This window comes from Cydia strobilella, chromosome 2, assembly GCF_947568885.1.
Source record: "Cydia strobilella chromosome 2, ilCydStro3.1, whole genome shotgun sequence".
Lineage (NCBI taxonomy): Eukaryota > Metazoa > Arthropoda > Insecta > Lepidoptera > Tortricidae > Cydia > Cydia strobilella.
The window spans coordinates 8438994-8462561 of NC_086042.1; the positions used below are offsets into that span (position 1 = coordinate 8438994).

The 23568-nt window shown below is 37.9% G+C and overlaps 1 protein-coding gene across 1 annotated transcript in view; it reads right to left on the reverse strand.

Moving 5' to 3' along the window:
* LOC134750784 (uncharacterized) overlaps nt 1-23568 on the reverse strand; it is a 42194-nt gene that overhangs the window by 7448 nt on the left and 11178 nt on the right. Inside the window, exon 2 of the mRNA XM_063686031.1 lies at nt 51-1547. Coding sequence (XP_063542101.1) covers nt 51-1547 — 1497 coding nt within the window. The remainder of the gene's footprint in view (nt 1-50; nt 1548-23568) is intronic.

Here is a 23568-nt window from a genome sequence, read left to right on the forward strand (position 1 = left end):
GTAAACAAATAATTGTTTTGTAAAATGTTTATATAGAAGTAGATATTTACCGTCACTATCGATATGTTGCGAGGGCTGGTTAACAGGCGCTAGATATTGCTCTTCATGGAGGTCCTCTACACTTGCCACGGGAGCTGGAGTAACTTTTATCACTGGTTTCACAGTCCCTTCAACTGCCGCAGGTGCAACGAATGGCTTCGGCGTACTTAATACGGGCACTTCTACTTCATTCTGCTGTGGCATCGCTTTTAATGTGTTCAGCACTTGCAGTAACGTCCTTATTGAAAATGCGACATTTTCTCTCGTTATAGGTTTGGGAATTGATTTATTCAATTGCAATGAGTTCAACAAATCTCCTATCGTCATTGTGCTTGCTGGAATAGCAGGGCTAACATGCACAGGTTTGTAAGTGGGTTGTTCAACAATATACTCGTAGTAGTTCGGCCTGTAATCGTTAACTTCAGGAACGGATGTCGTTTCAATTACTTGAACTGGATGCTGTTTCTGACTTTCAAAATGGGGCAGTGGTTGCTCAGGCAAAGTTGTATAAGCTGGAGCTTCCGTAGTCTGAGTGTAACTGACAATAGGTTTAAACCCGCCGAGGACATCAGGCTTTGATATATCGATGCTAGGTCGCTTTTCGTAATAATTCTCCGAGACTATCGATGGCTGCTTCCTCGCGATTTGCTGCTGGACTTCTACATCTTCATACACATATTGTGGTCTCGGCCTAGGCTTTATGTAAACTGGTTCCTTGGTTACAATCACAGGCACTGCAATTGGTCTTTTAGGATCGTCATAAACCTGATCATTGTGAGGTAATACTTTTACTGGAGGAGTTTGGTCGTAAGGCACTAATTTGTACTTAGGCGCGTGGTCCTTTTCCGAAAAATAATACTGTATGTTAACGGGATTGTCACTTTGCTGTAGATTTAAATACGGTTTGTGAGTAGTAGCTACCACAGGAATATTTATTGGTTTGAAGTTGAATTTCTGAGTTAACCTTCTAAAGTCCTGATTTTCTAAATGACTATGCTCAGATATAAATGGATTGTAATTTGATACTTTCGGTGCCTGGTTGTAAGTTACTTCGTTGTAAATTTTAGTCGGATTTGCTGACGCTATATTGTAATGGGTGAGCCTGTTGCCTTGGTATCTAGGTATGTTTCTATAGGTTGAATAAAGTATTTTCTTAGGCTGACGATCCGGCAATTGACCAACGGTACTGCCCTCAATTATCTGCGCTTTTTCGACTTCAAAGTTTTTGGATGTTTCTGGAGTAGGTGTGACTAAATCATTAGCATAGTAGAATGTCATGTAAGGTATCAATCTCCTGTACCTCTCGTTTATAGAAAGCTTTGTAGAATTAATTTGATTGATTTTTCTACTTTTAGCGTAATTAATGGTTGCCGCTGGGGTCATTTCTGAGCGAGGTGTCATTGGTACAAAGCCTTTTTGCACGTCGACCATCATTCCGCCAAACATTTTGACATCCGGACTGTTTCCATTTGATGACACCGTAATTGATGTAACTATAGATGGTATTACTGAAACAAAAGATAAATTAATTTATTTCAGGATACTTTAAGTTTATACATGTCAGTTATCTTAAAAACTGTATTAGAATTTAAATCTCTCATATGCCGGGACCAGAGTTTAAGTCGGTTTCGAAATTGTATGCAATATCTGGATAAGATCCGTCGGATCCGGTTAACTACGACAATTAGGATCCGAATTGCAAATCCTAGCTGGAACGCGTATACGTGCTGTATTCTATTAATTTAAATTGGGGTTCAATATCCATTACATTTGCGAAAGTAACTGTATCTGTTACCTGTTACTCCTGTTAGAGACTAATAAACTTCGAAATCCACCGAAGGAGGATAAATGATACAAAATTAATAATATGTAGTTGGTGCACACAGCGCAGCACAATATGTAGGCAATAATCTCTAATTATCTGAATATACCTAGTCATAATTTGATAAAAACAATTAAAGAACCCATATTTTTTTAAGGATGACCTTTACAAAGTTAACGATACGGCTCCAGCATGCGGTTGCCTTGGACTTCACAATAAACGAGTGCTCAAGTACTTAGAATGTACATATCTGTTCTGTTTTCATCACGAATCAATCCTAATATGTAATTAACAATCACTTAACCTACTTATAAATATATGTCAGAAAACTGACAATGCCAAAAATATCTTGGGACAACTGCAGTCCCCTGTAAAGTTGAGGAAACAAAAGCTCAGACGTACTTACCAAACATTAATATTCTCAAGAATAGGTATCATACATAGTAGGTACATAGGAAGGTAATAGGTATGCACTTCATTATTGCGTAATGCTCGCGCAATACGATATTATATATCAATGCATACCACTGACATAATTATAATTACAATGCAGCATCATATTATTAAACATGTCACTCGTTTATGACTGGGGTAACACCTGTTTCGTTCTTCTTTAGTTGCTCTCGGTGAATGCCCGTCTGACATCGGTTTCATAATCATATAATAGGTACTTAGTTAATAAAATCAAACTATCAGAACATCAATCATTATCTTCGGTATTCTACTTAACCGTCGAGGCCCCAGTTAAGTAATAAATTTAATCGCAACACATTTTACTTTCATGATCTAAATTCCATCTCTTAATTCGTGGGTGAAGACGCGAGATAAATCTTAAATGTTCGTTAAACACAGTTATGAAATTGAATGGTACTTGAATCAGCTACGCTCGGACCATAAATACAATTCTAGTTCTTAATATATGAGTGATTCGTTAACTTCACAACTTTCACTCTAAAAGTGTCACAACCACGGACAGTGTCTCCGTTATAAATAGATTGCAGGAGCACTGCGTTTGATAGTATTATTGTATGATGCAAAATGTTTGTAAGGAGTAGGTAGTTTATCGATTCGGAGCCTGATGATAAAAGGTCAATAGACAAATGATCTTAGTCAAAAAAGATCTTTATAAATCAAATGTAATTTTGTGATAGGTTAAATTTTAGCTTAGAGAATAAAGCAGCTTGCATAAAATGTATGTCTTGCTTAGATTCTGATAGCTGAACATTTATCTATAATCTTAACCTATTCATAAATTACTTTCTGTATTAATATTTTAAATAGGTACTAGCTTCTGCCTGTGACTTCATGTGCATAAAATTAGTACTTCCATTCCATATCCCACTGCCATAACAAATCCATCCTCTTTCCAATCTCTTAAGGATTGATTTCCGTGATAATAAACTATTCTTTGTACCTTCCCGGGACTAGACAGAGTTACTTTCGCATTTACAATATTAGTAGAAAATATGTACCTATTTTAAGGAAAATTACTTTAACTTCCATAACGCGTCAAGAAAATAATTAAATTAAATCATGGTCATGAATCATGAAAGGCAAATGTTGTCGTTACAACAAGCAGCTACAAAAATAAATAACTACCTAATGAGTAGGTATTTAGAAAGGCAGGATCGTGTGTCGTACGCGGGTAGGTAAAGCCTTGGAGAAGTGACTGGCTCAGCGAGATCCGCATCCTGGCTACATTGGTTCATATCGGTAACGATTAATCGCAAACCGTTCAATGTAATATTGAATGCGAATAATCTATTTAATTGTTGAAAGCACGACAGTATTCCGGAAGCAAATAAATAATAAAAACGTCCCTAATAAATAATCCCTACGTCGGTGTGTTTCGACAAGAAGCCTCTATAGGATGTCGCGGCATATTAGTAAGAGGAAAATAAAAAACCGGTCAAGTGCGAGTCTGTTTAACTCACGCACCGAGGGTTCCGTACAAACTTTCAATTATAGCATGTAAAAATTAACACGGCTTAAAGGTTTTTGACCAGAAGTATACTAAGCATATTTGTTGAACAGCGCCATCTATCGGTAAATTGGCTAACAAATTTGCGCGACCTGTGTATATGTTTTGTTTTTTGGGAAAATTCTTTATAGAATTATTAGGTATATATTGTTGGTCAAGCAAATCTTGTCAGTAGAAAAGGCGGCAAATTAAAAAATGCAGACGGGAAGGGATACAACCATAGAAAATTTTAATTTCGCGCCTTTTTCTACTGACAAGATTTGCTTGACCAACTATATGTAAACCGATATCAATTTATTTAATTTAATTTGAAAACTAAGGTGTTTTTAATGTAATCTCAAGTATAATAGACACCGCAAAGGTTAAATTAATTTTAAAAAAAGTTATTAAGAAGAGTGTGATTATATTTTTCCTGTAGGTAATATATTTTATGATAATGTTAATCTTATGTGAAAATTAGATAATTTTTTCGTTGTTAAATTCGGATATCAGGGGGGGGTGGTATGTTTTTCACATTCTCCTTCAAAAATTGTTTTATAATGTTTATTTTTAGGTCTTTCAAAGGGTACCCCACTTGACCTAGTAACTACACTAAGTGTTCCCCTTATTTATATTGGGCATAATAAATTAAATTCCGTACTTAATAAAATTGAAATAAAAAAAAATAGCACTCAATGTGTCTGGGTTAGCGTTGTTTATAATTATTCCAAATTTTAAATCGATAGCTTAAGTAATTCTCGAGATAATTAGCAATGTGACAGACAGACGGACGGACAGAGTCGCACTATATTTTATTTGTTTATTTTATTATTTAAATTAGTTAGTTACACAGCATTACTACTAAGGCACTGCGAACTACAAAGCAAATAAAAATACAAAGATACGAGAAAACACAAATAATAATAAAAACAATTTAAGTAGATTTGGGCGACGACGTAACAGCGTGACTCCGTTGCGTCGTCTGACTTGGTGAAGGATTCGGCAAGTTGCCCCGGAACCGCCGAAACACCACACCCTTTGGCCAGAAGTCCGCGCTAGCGATAGTGATGTATCTCATTTCATAAAACTAAATACCTCTACATTCGCTTTATTGTGGTTAAGTGATAAGAACAATGTGCCCTTTACAATAAGGTTATTCACGTACCTGCCCATGTTATACTTATAACCAATAACTTGAGTCCTTTCGTGCTCCAACGTCATGACAGCCGTTAACTGCCCCTGCCACACGATTTCAAAGTTCAATTGCTTACTGCCCTCCAAAAGATAATTTGTAGACCGCCAAAGGCCGCAGCCCTCGATTTTATTTGTGTTGCGGTTTAAGATTTGATTGTTAATGCATGATCGTACATATAATAAAACAAAACAAAGGATGCAAAGCTTGCAAATAATTTTATTTTCTTTTATTTTCTTTATTGGGGAAAAAAACAGATACAGGCCAGTCAGTGACAATACACAGATAAGATTATAAAATGATAGGTTTAGCATGCATCCTAACACAACTCCCACTAATAGGAGTTCAGGCATTAATTTTAAGACAGCGTTGTAATCGGAACTTAAACAGATATCCCTACTAAAACTAAGACTACACAACTAAAACTAAACAATAACGAAAATTACTCGTAACACAACTTAAGCAGCTAAACTTACATAAACACAAAAATAATTATTACACAAATTACAGTAAATAAATAGTACACAAGAAATGAAGCTACAATATGGGTAATTAAAATTGTAGGAGCAAGCTGACTTTGCGCTTGAAGTTAGATTATTGGGTTACTTTATTGTAGCTTTATATCAGTACCCACAGCAAACCAGTTAAATAAAATGAAAGTCTACTGATTTAAACTAACACGATTTTCACTCATAATTTTAAAACTAACACGGGACTTAATCGCGTACAAACTTATGTTTATTTATGGCCTGACGTTTCGAACGTGACGTTACGTTCGTGGTCACAAGCAGACTGGCGAGGAATTGTATCAACATCTTCTTGTTGCGCGGGTTTTGCGAACTACCCGCACTTGATCTTGATTACTAACTTGTACGCTAGGGTTGTCACTTTGCCTACACACAACACTCACGACATCACGGTATGTGGTGGAATGTTTTTTCCCCAACAGAACATCCCTAAAACTTTTTAACGAAGCTTTTCTACGATGTGAATATTTCTTTTTTCAAAATGCTTTTTGTAAAATCGCGATTTTATCTAAATTAAATATTTGTAGTTAACAATTCAATAGTAATCAATGAATATAAAAATATTAAACAATCAACGTAGGTTAACTGCAATGCCAGTCACAGTCAACCTTGGGACTGTGAGAGCCTATATTTAATTACAACTGCTTTATTAACCGCCAAAACATGACGGTAGTTAGTGTTATGTCGGCTGTACCACTCGTCGAGATCGAGAGCCTTTCGCCGAGTAGTGCTAGCGGCACGCCAAAAAACGCTGCAATTTGTGTTAAAAGCATGAAAATCGGTACGATTGATCTTTAGGCCATTTGAATCAATTTGACCCGTAGAACCAAAAAAAAGGAGAGGAGATGTCATTTTTTTTGTAGGGGCAAAATTTTTTGATTAGAAACATCGTGTGGGAAAGGGCTTTTTCAGCCGATTTAAGATCGATTTTAGTATATTTTTTTTTATAATTTTCAAAACATACCAAGTTTAGGCTTCTCCAAATACGATTACCCTTCAATTTTTTTTTAGTAAAATAACTCAATTTATAACTTATATCCTCATATGTAACCTTAAGTAAGAACGCAATTTTGATAATACTTACATTTCGTTTTTTTACACACATACCCATCTTCTATCTATACATATAATAAAGCGGAAGAGGGTCGAAAGTCTGTACATGGAAGATATTCGAAAAAAAATTGGCTGGGGATACTTAGAATCGATAACAGAACACGTTCCAACAGTTTTCAGAATTTTTGTCTGTTTATCTGTTTGTCTGTTTATTTGACCGCGCATAACATGAAAACGGCTGAACAGATTTTGATGCAAACTTTACTAATCTGTCGAAAAAATCCACGGCCAGGTTATAGGCTATAAAAATTTGAGAAATTTCACCCCTGAGGGGGTTAAAAAGGGGATGAAAGTTTGTATGGGGTTCAAGATTTATTTTAAGCTAGCAATTTGAAACTTCGTAAAAAGATATATTATTGAATTACAAGAAAACTAATTTCAAAGTTTTTGAAAATTCATCCCCTAAGGAGGTGAAATTGAGGTTAAAAGTTTGTATGGAGATCAAATTTTTTTCGAGTGCTTTACTTGAAACTTTGTATATGGGCATATTATTATAATACAGAAAAAGTGATTACTGCGTTTTCAAAAATTCGTCCCATAACGGGGTTAAACGGGGGTTGAAAGTTTGAGTTTGTATTGTATTGGACAAATGCTTTGAAACTTCTTAGGAAGGCATAATAGACGATTACAAAAAAAGTAAAATCAACGTTTTTGGAAATTTAACCCCTCAGGGGGTTGAAAAGGGGATGTAAGTTTGTCTTGGGGTGCAAATTTTATTTTAAGCTAGGAACTTGAAACTTTGCTAAAAGGTATTATATTAAAAATCAAGAAAACCACTTTCAGCGCTTTTAAAAATTCATCCCTTAAGGTGGTAAAAATGGGGTTGAAAGTTTGTATGGTGGTCAAACATTTTTTGAGTGCGGAACTTGAATCTTTATATAAAGGCACAACGACGACTGGTCACCACAAAAGTACCCAATACCCTACTCAGAAGCCGAAGGGTTTCTTGCTGCAGAGGAAATAATGGGGCCGCCTCAACAGAATCCGCACAGGTCATGGCAGGTGCAATTATATGCAAATGGGGATGGAAAGAGAGCCCGTTGTATGACTGCGGCCTTGAAGACTGTCGCGTACCACTCCAGCAGGGCGTCCGCGGGGTGAGGTGCGAGCGGGGGGGCAGCCAAGTGACCGATGACTTGCCAACTAGCCACCGCGGCCATAACTCGGCTCCGTTGCATTTGTAGATATTTTTATATCATTAAACTCATAGTATAATTATTATGGAGTTCATATTTAGCATCCAAACACCAGGATAGCCCCTCAACATTGGTCCTTCGAACCTACAAATCAAGAACCAGCGAGTAACTACGAATTAACTGTCCAGCCAACGTGTCCGTGCACCGCCATTGTCACAGCGCAGTTAACCATTCGAAATTACAAGCTGTTACGTCGAGTTCGCCGCAAGAAACAAGCTAAGTCCACTAAAAATACTTCAACAAGGGATCTACAAGCCTATATGGACGGATTTAAGGAACCAGAAGCCCAGGATTACTAGAAACTACCCAGCACATTGTTGAACGATGCCAAAATAGACATTTTCAAGGCAACCCGGAGGACCTCTATACCTACCAATTGGACACCTGACCAAACAATATAATACTCACTAGAAGAACGATAACTCCATTCAAAAAAATGTCCCTTTCAAAAGTTATTTTATACGGGAACACCCAAATATTCCGAAATACGTTTTTCCGATTTTTATAACCACGATGGTATAAAATCACGGATGTGCTATTTCCGAAAACTTAAAATCCGATTGTCATTTTGACCGACAGCTTAAAGTTCCGCTTATACACTTTCCGAATATATTTTTTTCCGAATTCTTAAATTCCTAAAAAAAAAAAATCATTGTCCGATCGGAAGTAAAATAATTCGGTATTCAGAAATTCGGTCTTTTGTAAGGTCGGAAAAATGAAATTAGTGATATTCAAATAAAGACTCACGTTTTAGTAATTCGGTATTCAGAAATTCGGTTTTTTGTAAGGTCGAAAAAATTCAATTCGTGATATTCAAATGAAAACTCACGTTTTAGTAATTATTACTGGTGCCTGTCGTGCCGCATCATGTTAAATTCGGCATAAAATATTTTTGGCATTAAAATTCGGCATCAATAAATTAGGCAGAACTGCGACCCCGCGAACCCGAACTGTTGCCAGAAGTGGGTTAGGTTAGGTTAGAACTGCGACCCCCAAGAGAACGAACTGTTGCCAGAAGTGGGTTAGGTTAGGTTAGAAATGCGAAAAAACTTGGGAGGGCCCAAGGCCTCGTGCCGCCGTTTATACACGGGAGTTGTGCGCTCCATAGCCCTTTATGGCGCACCCGTGTGGGCTGATGCCATTGGCAGACAGTGCACAGCTCATCTGCGGAGATCGCAGAGGGCGATGGCGCTGCGAACGGTGCGTGGGTACCGCACTGTATCCACTGATGCTGCGTGCGTTTTGGCCGGATCCCTACCCTGGGACTTGGAAGCCAAAGTTCTGGCGGAACTTTACTTCTGGCGAGTGGCGGCTTGGGAGCGAGATCATTGGCCTACTCCCTCTGAGATTGAGGCTCGACGCGCTGATTTTCTCAATGACGCGATGGGAACCTGGGAGTGCCGTCTAGAGCGGCCAATAGCTGGCTCCCGTACGATAGAAGCCATCCGCCCGGTCCTAAAAGATTGGGTGGAAAGGCGGCATGGGGTCCTGACCTTCCGTCTGACCCAGATCCTGTCGGGGCACGGCTGCTTTGGTCGGTTCCTGTGGAAAATTGTGGGTCGTGAACCAACCCCTGAATGCCACGAATGCGGAGCGGAACAAGATACGGCCCAGCACACGCTGGAAGTGTGTCCAGCATGGGGCTCGCAGCGATCCGTACTCATTCCTGTAGTAGGGTCGGACTTGTCCTTGCCGGCAGTGATTGCTGCCATGGTGAGGCAAGACACGGCGTGGCAGGCGATGCTCTCCTTCTGCGAGGAAGTGGTGGCGCAGAAAGAGAAAAATGAGCGCGAAAGGGAGATTGCGGCGGAAGCAGACTCCACTCGCCGTCGAAGAGTAGGGAGGAGGCGCGCTGCGCACGACCGAAATCTCCCACTCTAAATAAGGGTAGCGGGCGGCGGAGATGGAGGGTTTCCGTCGCTCCAAGCTGATCCCCTCGAGCGGGAAGCGCGTGGAAGCTCGGCAAAGCGCGTTTCTGCTAGGTCAGCGGGGGGGGGAAGTGTGATTTCTCCCCCCTTTATTGTTCTAGTCATTACTAGTCAGCTGCTGGTGGGTCCGCGGAGAATACGCAAGTGGACCCGTGTTCCCACCTAAAGCCAGCGAAGCGGCCAACGTCAGTTTTTAGCAGGTATTACGGGCAACTTACACCCGTCGAGTCCTGCATAACCCGGGCTCCCTCTACAAGCCCGGGTATGCGTAAAAGCATTTTCTGACGGAAAAAAAAAAAAAAAAAAAAAAGAGAACTGCGACCCCCAAGAAAACGAACCGTTGCCAGAAAAGTGGATTAGGTTAGGTTAGAACTGCGACCCTCAAGAAAACGAACTAACAATATATTCGGAATATCGTTATAGGAACCACGTCAATTCGGAATAAGGGCAATTCAGAATTTGTGATTTTGAAAATCGTAAATGTTAAATTCGGCGTTTGTCACTGTCGGAATTGTTATAATCGGGATATGTGGTTCGGAATTTAAAATTTCGGAATAATGGCAATTCGGAATTCGTGATTTCAAAAATCGTAATCGTAATCGTACCTAATGCCGAATTAATTTATGATATCAAAATGATACCATTCCGAAATAAAATATGAAAAAAAATATTAAGTTCCGCCTCCAGGGGAGAGGGAGAGAAATTAGGGGTAAATTAGCCGCTTACTGACACAGACCGAATTCCACGCGGGTGGAGCCGCGGGCACAGCTAGTAATTTATATGCCAATGCATGCAAGTGTATCGTTAGAGGAATTTTTAGTTTTAAATTATGTTGTCTAGGCACTGATTATTATATGTACTTCTACTAGGTACTTATTGAATTGCCTACTAAAACTTCGTCTTGTGAATGGCGGAATTGAGAGCATTTACTTCTCGCTGATTTGGTTCGGACAAGGTCAATATTACATTCTTTTTATAAAACAAAAATATTCGAGCCAGCCAGTTATTACCACACCTACTTTACGTTTCTTATTTTAGCAACATGTACTACCTAAGTTCTTACTTCCGTATTGGTCTGGTGGAGTGTCGACCAACCAAGAGTAAAGTTTTTAATCAGTATTAATCCCATACACATACACAATGTAGTTTTAACATTTAATTGTAGATCCTAAGTTTCGTATGTTCCACCATGTGTTCTCAAGACTGCCAAGCGTTTCGATTTTTGTTAGCATTCAACCCACTCGCAAAGAAGTGTTTACTGGGCGTTTTCTAAAATAAATATTGAAAACCTGATTTTCACAGATCCTGGTGTTTTTGGGTTCTTTCAGGATTTTCTACACAGCACAGAACTTCCAGAAGAGATATTTTTATCTGCTTTTGCATAGGCTATGCACTGCAGTCGTAAAGTAAATGTTGATGATTGTGATTTTTCTAGTTAGGACCGCGTTATTTCAAAAGGAATTAAAATAAAACGTCAAAGGTTTTGACAAAACCATAAGGTAAAATTAACATTTTATTTCAAGCCATTTAGTTAAATATTACGCACCAACCATTGCTTCATTGCATTCCAGATACCGGTTTCGGTACTATGATATAACAAAAAAGTGTATGCAATTAACCCAGAACTGGGTCATTTGAACAATGCGAGAATGTCATCTCGAGATAAGAACAGTAGGTAATTTTATTCGCAGCGTCATCCAAATAAACGCATCGTTTCCCGGCAACTAGTGTAAGAGTGATCTGAAGATTCGAAAGATTCATGCGTAGTCAGTGATCAGACTTGGAGTGGTTTGCTAGAAAAGCGCTCGGGCAGTGATGGGAATCTAAGAAGTAGATTTCGCGCAGGTTCCGCTGCGCGGGCGTCGCACGCGCACGCTCGGCGGACCGTGCACAATGCTCACGCCTCACAACTTATGGGGTCTGCGCGCACGCGCTGCTTTGATCCCATCAATTCGTGACCTGGGACTGGGAGTTAATGTCTCCATTGCAATGACTATTTAGTAGGAATCACTACCTACCCGTAAATAGTATTCCATAATGTGAGGCGCAAATAGAAACATTTAATATAATTGAAACCATTTTTCTCAGAAAGGCACATCGTGTACCTATTGCATTGCATAAACCTACTATCAAGAGCAATGTAATTCGATAACTTTATAAGGCAATTTCCGTATAAAGTACCTAGTAAACCCTAAGATTAGATCTGTAATTCATATCATTAAATCTTATGTTTTAACATCACTGTTAGAAATGTATTTTTATTGGGGAACTAAGTACTTAGTAAAAATACATTTTTAAGCCAAGAAGTACAAATACAATATTTAATCCATTTATATATCTAAATTATGTAGTCAAATAGGTACCTACCGACTGATATACCTAATAGCGAGTTATGTTGTGTATGTGATAATAATTTATTTTCTGATGTTGACATGTAATATTTTAAGAATATTATGAATAAATGAGTATGAGTATGTAATATGTTTTATAGTTATAATAAAATATAGGTATTTGGTGATTGATTACTACTGATTAGTGATTACATATTTCAAACGGATGTTCGATATCCGGTCATCAGTCGCCAAAGTACCTAAGCGTGTAACTGGGAAATTAACAATAACGTGCGGTTCTGTAAAACTACGTTACTGAACCTACCGCATTCTTAAACGAGTCTCCTTATTCCTACAAAGTACAACGTATTAACTATACATTTTTGGTACAAATATATATACCTATTGACCCACTTGAATGAGACTGCTCATGCTACCATGTCTAATAATGGTATGAAGTGGATGACTTAGAATAAAATACACAAATTTCATTTTAATGATTTCTAATCTAACTATATACAATGTTCTAATGCTATGAATATACTCGTAGGTATCAACTTGTTTTACAACCAAACTCACTATTATTAATATACCTAACCTAGTTGGTGAAAGTCTTCTGACGCCGGTAGCTCTGACGATAGCTCTTGACCGCTAGTAACATATACAAATACTACAAATAAATGTTGATTATCACATCACAAAGCAGGTTATCGAAACACATGTGCGGAAATATATTCATCAGACTACAATACCTGGTCTACAAACCAGACATTATAATTTTATAAATCAACAAATTATTCATATCCACCTAGAAATTCTACACCACGTACCCGCCTGCTTTGGTAACTGAGCAATCCTTTTGAACATTATATAGGTAAATAAGTACTTAGCATCATTCTACAAGTTCGAACACCCAAACTGAGACATGCCTATGCATGGCTTTGCTACATGGCCTACAGTGAAAGCGAAACGCGACTAAGTGCTGGAGTCCGAGCGACGCCAAAACTTATTACATCAACCACCGCATTTACCGATTAGATGATATTACGCGCTGTTTGACGGTGAGAAGTCACCGACCAACGCAACTTGCATACTTACATCGGTACTACTTCACAATTCGGATGGCACGTTGATATTATTGCGTAGGTTATTTGTAGACAGTTGTAACTATTGTACACTATTTTATATTCACACCTTTCTACATTTCTTAATGACTAGGGATGTATAGGTAGAGTAAGTATACCTACTGTGGAATAAAAAAAAATTGAATACGGAAATTCGGCCTTTCTTCAGATTAATCTGTTTGATATATAAGTACGGTAGAGTTCATTTTGATCTACCTATATTAATATCAAATAATCATGTTTTACCTATGCCAGTTCCTGTCCTGGTAGAGCTCACCTATTAAGGTAGCGCTTTTATGGTGTCATTGTGGCCATCGCGTTTAACAAGCATTCAAGCGCGAAAGTGGCTCATAAATAAATATTTGGAGACAATCTAACACAGATCGACCTAGCCCCAAACTAAGCAAAGCTTGTCCAATGGTTACTAGGCGACGATATACATACGTATATAGATTAATACATACTTAAAATTATGACTGACATGACTCAGGAACAAATATCTGTGTTCATCACACAAATAAATGCCCTTACCGGGATTCGAACCCGGGACCATCGGCTTCATAGGCAGGGTCACTACCCACTAGGCCAAACCGGTCGTTAACGATAAATGCCCACTTTATACATTATATTATATCCGATGTAATCGCACCTAGGTTAATACCTAACGTTAAGTCTACCCAAACATAGCTATAGTCTGACAAAAAAGAGTAGAAATTAAAAAGTGGCAATACTGTAGTGTCGTCCCTTTCAAATTAATCTAGGTATCTATATAAGAAAACGGGACGACACTACAGTGTTGCCGCTTTTTAATTTCTACTGTTTTTGTCAGACTATTCTTGCGCCTGACCACGCATCAAGAACTTTTATAGACTGAAATTTAAGTGATCGTTAGCCTGCCTTGCGTTTTGTTCTTACATACCTATACATCTAAGATACATCGAATAAAAACGGCATTTGATTAGCTCATAAAATTCAAAATCAATAGTAAATACTCAGATTGCTTGGCATTCCGCTGACTAGCTTGTGATACAATTTGCCGTGACTGAAATTTTACTTAACGTTACGAAACCCAAGAATAAATATGTACTTATCTACACTATTTTTATTCTTATTACATTTTTACTTATTTAAGTACCTAACTAACTAACTACTTAAATAAGTATGCGACTCGAATCTTGTTTGCCATACGATTAAATAAATAAGTACCTAACTAACATAATATTCTGTCTCTTAAACACCTAAACTTAGGTAGTACCAGATCTGAATCATCTGAACACACGTACCTATCTACTAAATAAATAGATTAGAGCACCAAAGACGCCGAACATACACAGTAACTGCCGGCCTAGCCAAGGTGACAATCGCTCTGGCTTCAACAACGAAACGCTTTGTGTCTCTCTATCACTCTTCCATATTAGTGCAACAGTGACAGTTGCGTTTCGATCGCTACGGAGCGTTAGCGATTGGCGTGTTGGCTACGGGGCCTGATACCTTTTATACTCGTACTGTACAGTAAAGTCTGTAGTTCTGGCCGCGTAGCCAAGATGCAAATCGCTAACGCTCCGTAGCGATCGAAACGCAACTGTCACTGTCGCACCAATATGGAAGAGTGATAGAGAGACACAAAGGGTTTCGTTGTCGAAGCGCAAGCGACCGTCACCTTGGCTAGGCCGCCTGTATCTATACTGAACTAAGTAGGTAGTCCCTAGGTTTGAATTTCAACTAAGCCTAGTCTACGTCCCTTTTTAGGAATTTTTTTCCCCTCACTAGCTCGGAAAGCCGACTTTTATCCTTTAAAACAAGCGGGGAAAAACGCATTTTATCCACTAGTGGGGAAAGTAATTTGACCTTGGATGGAGCGTGTTTAAGTAGCTTTTGACAGATAACAAAACTTAAAACGCTCATAATAATGGTTCGTTCGATATTAATTATCATTAATTAAATGGTTTGAGAATTTAATAAAAAAATACCAATTTTAGCTTTATTTAATGATTTTAAGTCATAAACCACAACATTTCCATAAGAAACATTAGTTTTTTTTTAAATGATGTTGAATGTAATTCTAAACGCACAAGTTGAGTCGATGCAATTTCAAAATTCATCATTAGAAATGTCAATGTCAACATTGTCAACAAAAAAATTCTCACCGACTCCGGCACGTAAAAATACACAACTTCCAGAGTTTTCTGTTATAATATCGTATTATCGTAAAAAAAAAAGAGTGATTCCAGTGATGAAGATGATCTAAGGCTGTGAATGTTGCACTTTCCTCGCTATAGTGAGGGGAAAAGTTTAGTGTTACACACGGGTGCAAATGTATTTTACTTCTCGTGTGTTAAAACACTCGCTACGCTCAGGATTCTATTTTAGAACCACTCGCTTTGCTCGTGGTTCAACTATAGAATCCTTTCGCTTGCTCGTGTTTCAATTCCACACTCGCGGGTAAAATACAACTTTGCACCCTTGTATAACAAATAACTATATCAATTTCGATTTCATAATTTACCTAGCCGTGAATAGCTATGCGCATGTTTATTAAGTATAAGTAGGTATGCAACTAAAGAAGTAGGTACAATACGAAAATAAAGTACATACCACAATTGGATCTACCCATTATTCGGCAGTAAGTAGTTAATTATAGGGTGTCGCAATATCTGGCACCTGTTATACTCGTAATTAATGTTTCTTGCTACTCACATTTCTATCAATACATTGCAATCGTCGGTACATTATTTGCATTCTCATGTGATCGAACGTTTACGTTATTGCAACGTAATGATATGGTCCGAATGAACCAGGCCAAGGCGATAAACATTACCATCTTCAATGAATGAACTCAATTTTATTGGGGAATTCCAGGGCATTTCCCTTAACATTTTTTGCGATTTACTCTTAAACGGATTTTTTAACTGAGCAAATGTTATTAACTTTAAAATATCATAATTAAACACTTTTTTCTTACTTTTAATCAAGTTTTGAGATATGGTAAAGTCACCCCTTACTAGGGGGCAGTCCCCGAGTGGCGAACGCCTTTTCAAGAAAATAAAACGTATTTGATAAAATATATTTTTTATTTATGAATTACTGTAGTCAACAAACTTTAGAATCAAAGAAAATAACACAAATGCAACTTCTAATAAACTGATTCAAAAACTAAAAGTAGTGAAAAAAAACTCATTCTTTGCTAGAGGCCGGACGGACTACATTTCGACCCCTAGAACCGGACGGTTTAAAAACATTTGACACCGATCACAAATATAATCTTCTGAACTTTCTGGAATGTCAAGCACAGGCTTCCTGCGCCCACCCATGGCTACAGTCTTCTTCATGGTCTAACATGCTACGGGCTGCATCAACCAATGCCTGCTGTATTCCCCATTTTTTAACTTCGCTCTTCACATGTTTATTTAGTTTCCCCTCAGCTTCACCTTTTTCTTTACTTTTTTTGAATTTAACTAACATAGCGGTTTCACTCCCGTGTTTTTAGTCACTCGCGCGACATGTTTCGGAGAGCCTAGGTCTCCATTTTCAAGCACTAACAGTGCCTGAGTGAGTAGCGGTCACGACGGATGGACGTCACGTACTGCGGCGCCCCGAGTCGCGCGCTCAGCGCGCGATGATATAACCGGTTGAGGGGAGTCTTGCTCTGTTGTTGTAGGCGGGCGCGATGGCGGGTTTGGGTCACCCAACACTTGTAGCGATGAACAACACGAACTCACTATGTCCACTGACTGACTGTGGTTTTTTTTTTATTGTTAGCTTGCTTTCCTTATATATCAAATTTTCACTTCTTTCACACCTTCTTTTCCGAACTTTTTTCTTCTCTTTCATTTTTTCCATCTTCTATCTGAAACATTGTAGGTACAAAATACAAGCAATAAAAATATTCACTGTCCGGCATTACGGGACTATTACTGTGTCCGGTACTGCGGGATATGAAAGAAACACAATATTAATACCAAATAACACTCTTTATTGTACCATAATAACCTACAACTAAACAGGGTGGAATAAAGTACTATATTTAATCAGTAATTGATTCTCTTATTAAGTGCAACATATAAGCAACCTCAACTTATTATAACATACACAGTTACTTTATTATTAATAATTGATATGCAAAGCGAAAAGGCGACATTAGCTAATTAATACCTATAATCAGGATAGTCAATACTTAATCTGAATCTGACACTTCTTTACAACTCGACGGCTGGTTGGCGAAAATAAAGATAGATATAACTCCGTATTAGATGGATACAGTCTAAGGAAAAAACGTGCCTCGAAAATCAAGAAAATTTGATTCTCGTTCAGAGGGCGCTACTAGCTTTGGCCAACTGTCGTATAGATGACGTTGACGGTTTCGTTTGTTATTTAACAATTTTAACGCATATCAGTGAAAGAACATGGATCAAAATCATAAAAATAATTAATGCAAATTAAAAAAATCATTTATCCATATCTAAATACATTTTATCGTATTTTTAAAAATATTTATTTTTAGTTTTAAAGTGTGTCGACAGATGGCAGTGAATTTACTAGGGTTACAAAATTTACTATGACAGTACCGCTCTAGTATAAGTTATTCTATGGCGAAAGGGAGCTCCGTTAACTGCGTCAGGGTATTTATTGACGATGATGTGACGTCACCGGAACTGGTCTTGACGCCGAGCGCTCGAACTGGCTGTGTTGCAGCTTGAATAAAACTCGGCGACTACGGATAGTAAATCATTTCAATTATTTATTGTGTACCTCAACTATTTCAATCATGTGAAAGTGGAACTGCTGATGATGATCAGAATGGAACTCTTCAATGACACATTCACGTTTGGCGATTTGCTCTCTTCTTTATGGACCCAGACCCAAACTTGGACCCGGACTCGGACCCGGACCCGGGCCTGGACATGGACCCCAACTCTGACCCGGACCCGGACCGAACTCTGACCCAAACTTGGACCGGGACAGCCGGACACGGACCCGGACCCGGAAATGCTACTAGAAAAGTGGGTTAGGTGGTTGGGTGGGCTTTGAACTGCGATTCTCACAGAACAGAGCTGCTATCAGAAAAGAAGGTTAGGTTAGGTTAGAGCTGTGACCCTTACAGAAACAAAATGCTATCAGAAAAGTAGGTTAGGTTAGGTTAGAACTGCGACCCTTACAAAAACGAAATGCTACTAGAAAAGTGGGTGGTTTTACCTCCTTTTCTACATAATTAGGCAAAAGATGCTGTCTTTTTTATTTCATTGTCTGGAATCTAAGAGTGCACCATCAACAATTAGTGAACTTTTAGCGGCATCCTCCATTCAGGTCGGTTTCTTGTTTCTTAAAAATTATTTTAGTTAGTTTTTTAACAGTTATATAATCTTTAAACATGAAAACATATGCTTCAAGTATGTCTTTTATTTACTACATCAAAAACCATTTTGTAACCAAATCGACCACAAAAAACCTCCCTCGTCCTATTAAATATTAATTTTAACCGGTTATATGCTAAAAATATGACGATTCTCTTTAGTGTTTTGTAAACTAGAATATATTTACTAATAGAATTACATGAAAAAGTACCAAATAATCCAAATTATACTTTCAATTCGTCAAGTGAGTCATGGTACCTACAACTTTAAATAGAAATGCCCTCCATGAGACAGCAGTAGGTACAATGATATGTATATTGCATATCTCACATCAGTAGGTACAATGATATGTATAATGCATAAATAGGCTGTGGTATTTAAGACAGTATCTTACATTATTAAAATAGATAAAGCTGCCTGTGGTAAGGTAAGGGCAGCCTTATCAGATCTTTGCACACTCTAGTCGGCTCCTTTTTGAGACGCTGACCAAACCCACCTATTAATTTATACACGAAAGCGACCTTATGCGAGGCTTTTAATTGTAAAAATGGAGGTCCGGCTCCGGCACAATGAACAAGATCCCCCGTTTCCACATTATTCATCTAGGTTGCCATTGTTGTGAACGCGTGATGAAACCTCCATTATTTGAACATACGTCTGTAAGATAACTTACGGCGTCCATTAATAGCTATTAATAAGTAAGTATGCGATATTTAGTTAGCATTCAACTCGCATTATTTACACAGCACAATAGTCCATTGGGGTTCAACCTGCTGACACATATTAACTACAATCACAGATCATGCAGGTACAACAAACTACAATCCAGAAAGATTTGTTTCGATGGCACCGAAGCGTGAAATAATCAATTGAGTGAAAGATTCATCATTGTTAATAAGACATGCGGCGCCGCTGAACCGCAAATGCTTTGTTAGAATAAGCAGATATTTATGTAGGTAGGTAACTGTTACATTTGCTTTACATAAACTACGAGTATCTGACTGCAAGGTGCAACTACGAGACGTTACATATAAACAAGCATCAATTCGTTACGGCATGCTAAAAAATGATGAAGTAAAATGTAATGTGCCATAACTGGAAACTTTGACGTCGCCTTGAATAAAATTTACTCAAGTAGTTTAACATTACGCTAAAGGTAGGTACCATACCAATTTTAATAGGGACCTTACGTGAGAATCTTTTATATTTTCAGGATGATGTTTTGAGGTTATGACTTATGAAACCTAGGCAAACTACGCACAAAATTCATAGCGAGCCTAAAACTAAAACGGTATTTCTAAAATACGGGAAACAGCCGCGATCTGTCGCCGGCCGTGGGTGCTGCTGTTGTTGCAATTATCTACTGGCACGATGTGGGCCAACACGACTTGCCGTTACGGTTTCAGAATTGCCTGCTGTCCGTTTATCCCAGAATCTACATGTTTCGAGCGTTCATGTCTGCAGTTTCTTTATTCTAGTTGTAAAACGTTATTTTAAACGCACGTTTTATTATGTTTATATTTCTCTTAGTATAGGATAAAAATAATCTCCCATGTTTTCGTTTGTTCAGTGTAATTAGATATAGTATAGTAGAATAGATACTTACTCAAAAGATGACAGTTCCAGCTGGTATTGAAATACGTATTGTACGTACTTAAGTAAATGGAGACGTTAGTCATCGATTAAACCTCAACGTTACAGCTACACACGCGCAGAATTAGATATCTATTCGCAGATTTCGCAGAATCATTGCTTTAAAAGGCAAATGGCGGCGCCGACGTCGAGAAAATCGTATTGAATTAAAGATTCTAGAATCATTCATCCGGCGCCTTGTAAAGGATAGTCTCTATCTAACTTGTAGGCCCAACCGCGATTTCCTTATACGTCTCTGCTAGACAACTTTTTCTTGAACCATCATTTCGTAACAACATTTCACACTACCTTCTTAAGGATCGGTGAAATAAACTAAGCAAGGAAGTAATAAGCGAGTTAATTAGTTACAACTCACAAGGAGATCGAGTCGGTTTCGATTCATTAATTAATTAGCTATCTTCTTCGTTATCTAAGCACCGTCACTCAAATTGAAGCTTGAGTACTCGAGTAAGCGCTAATTTAAGTACTCGTACTACATTTATGTCATTAAGGGTAAATTTGCTTAAGTAGCCCATCAGCTATTCTATAAGCCCTTTAAGTCATGGCGTTGGTTTTAGGGACAACCTATATATTGTGCTCTAATAACCCAGTAAACCTTTCAAAGTTCTCTTACGAAATGCTTTTACAATACATCGATATACCTACTTAGGTAATGGTGATGGCTACCGAATCCGTTCATAACTATTTAATTATACACCTATTAGTTTGATTGATTGGAATCGGAAAGTCCTTGAATCCCGCTGGCCGTAGACCCATAGTACAATAGTCGTAATGTGAATTCCGCAGTTACTACGATACCTTACTGTTGACATTTGACCGCTAACAGCGTGGGAATAATGATCTCAATGGCGTGCTATTGTTATTACATATTTCACGCTATTTTTCTTCCAGTACATATTTACTCACATTATGATATTTAGCATCATAACTAAGTGGTATGAATTAATTAAGAAGCTTTGTGTGTCACATGTCGCTGTGGTTCAAGGTGGATATTTTGCTTGCGTAACTTGCAATGATAAGTGTTGGTTACGTAAAAGTAAATCTTCGTCCAATAAAAATTTAATCTTTTTTGTGTAACTTGACGAAACAGGACCAAAACGGTTATTTTCGAGGTCGTGCTTAAATTAAAACAAAAATAACAAATTATTATTATTATTATTACAGCTTTATTTTCCACTTAACAATGTATTTTTCAATGTATACTTTATCTATATCTAATATATCTATGTCTTTGTTATGTGGCCCCTCTGAGGGTAAAAGCCTCCATTATTTTCCACCTTTCCCTGTCCTTTGCCGTATACATCCAGCTTTTTCCTGCTGTGTTTATTATGTCATCGGCCCATCTTTTCTTTGGTCTTCCCCACTTTCTTTTGCCTTTTGGGCCTAGCCATATAGTTGTTTGACGCGTCCATCTCCTATCTTCATATCTTGCCAAGTGCCCTGCCCAATTCCACTTCTGTTTTAAACTAAAATGAAGAGCATCTGTTAATTTAGTTTTTATGCGGATGTCTGCGTTTCTCGTTTTTTGTATCTTCCTGCGTTTCAGTATACTTCGTTCCATCGCATGTTGACAAGATAGTATTTTGTTTTTTACTTTTTCAGTGTAGACCCATGTCTGGCTAGCGTATGTTAAGCTGGGAAGAATGGAAGAATCCATTATGGTCTTTTTTATACTAAGGCTATAGTTCCCTTTTAGGATTTCTTTTTGGGCCCAGTATTTCTTCCAAGCTATACTTATTCGTCTGTCTATTTCATTTTCGTTGCTATTTGCTTCAAAGGACACTAATTTACCTAGGTATACATATTCTTCTGCGTATTCTATCGGTTTTCCCTCTACATTTACTGTTTTCTTTTGGCTATTTGTCATGATTTTAGTTTTGGATGGATTCATGTGTAGGCCTATTTTTTTGCTCTCATAGTTTAGGCTTTGTAGCATTGATTCTAGGTCCGTCGCTGATTCACTAAAAAGAACAATGTCATCTGCAAACCTTAGGTGTGTAAGTTTATTATTTAGTATCCATAAGCCTTTATTTTTTACATATGTTTTGTTTACTTTGTTATTTCTTAGTGCAGTCCATATGGATGGGTGTACTATGCTATCGAATGATTTGGAATAGTCCACAAAGGCCAGGTACAGTGGTTTATTAAATTCCTTATACTTCTCCATTATTTGCTCTATTGTGTGAATGTAGTCTATTGTTGAATACTGCGGCCGGAAGCCAGCTTGTTCAATCGGCTGGTTCCTATCAATATTAGGAGCAATTCTTCTTAGCATGATTGATGAGAACAGTTTATATGTTGTTGATAGTAAGCTAATGGGCCTGTAGTTGCTGATGTCAAGCGGGTTCCCTTTTTTATACAGTAGTACTATGTTTGATTTACTCCATTGCAATGGTACTTCTTCGTTTTCCAATACTAAGTAGAAGAGTTCCGCTAGATATGCAGCCAGGATTGGCGCTCCAATTTTTAGGGCTTTGTTTGTGATGTTATCATCGCCTGGGCTTTTCTCGGGCTTTAGTTGTTTAATTTGGTTAATTATTTCTCTTTCTGTTACTGGATCTACTGATGTTTCAGTCCTATCTTTTCTGGTTTTATTATTGTCATCTTCTTCATCACCTTGTGTCATGTCGTGGTTTTTCATAAAGAGAAGTATAGAAAGCCGTGGCACATTCTAGTATACCTACTCTATCTTTGTTTTCGCCCTTTTCACCATTTAAACTTTGTATCCAGTTTTTGTGCGTGGATAGTTCTTTATAGGCTCTTTTTGAACTCTGTAAGTGGACATATTTTTTTTCTATAATTTGTCTTCTGTGGTTAGCATAGTCCCTCTTGATTGATTTATTTGTTTGTTTAAACAATTTCTTTAGTTCCTCTCTCATTTCTTTGGTCTTGTTCTTTGTGAACATAAGTTCTGTTCTTTTACATATTAATTTTTCTGAGTGTTCGCTGATGATCTTTTTGTTATGTTCCGTGTTTTCGTTTTTGTCCATCTTGAGGCTTTTTGTGATAGCTTCTTCCAGTTTGTCACTAAAGGATTGTACAGTCTTATTTTATGGTAGGTTCTTTTTCAGGTTTTGTATGTATTCGTTTTTCCCGTGCGTGGTCTTCAGTTTGTTGGGCATAGTTTTGAATGATCCTCGGCTAATCTTAGGTTTTTGGATTTGTATGGAGCATCTCAGATTCCTGTGGTCAGATGGAAAGTTTGTTTTGTTCAAAACTTCTACATTTGTTACAGATTTTGGGTTGGTGTTGCTTTTGTTTTATGATCTGGTGATAGCCATGTCCATTTTCTGGAACTTTTCTTCTTGAAGTATGTGTTCAACACTGCCAGCT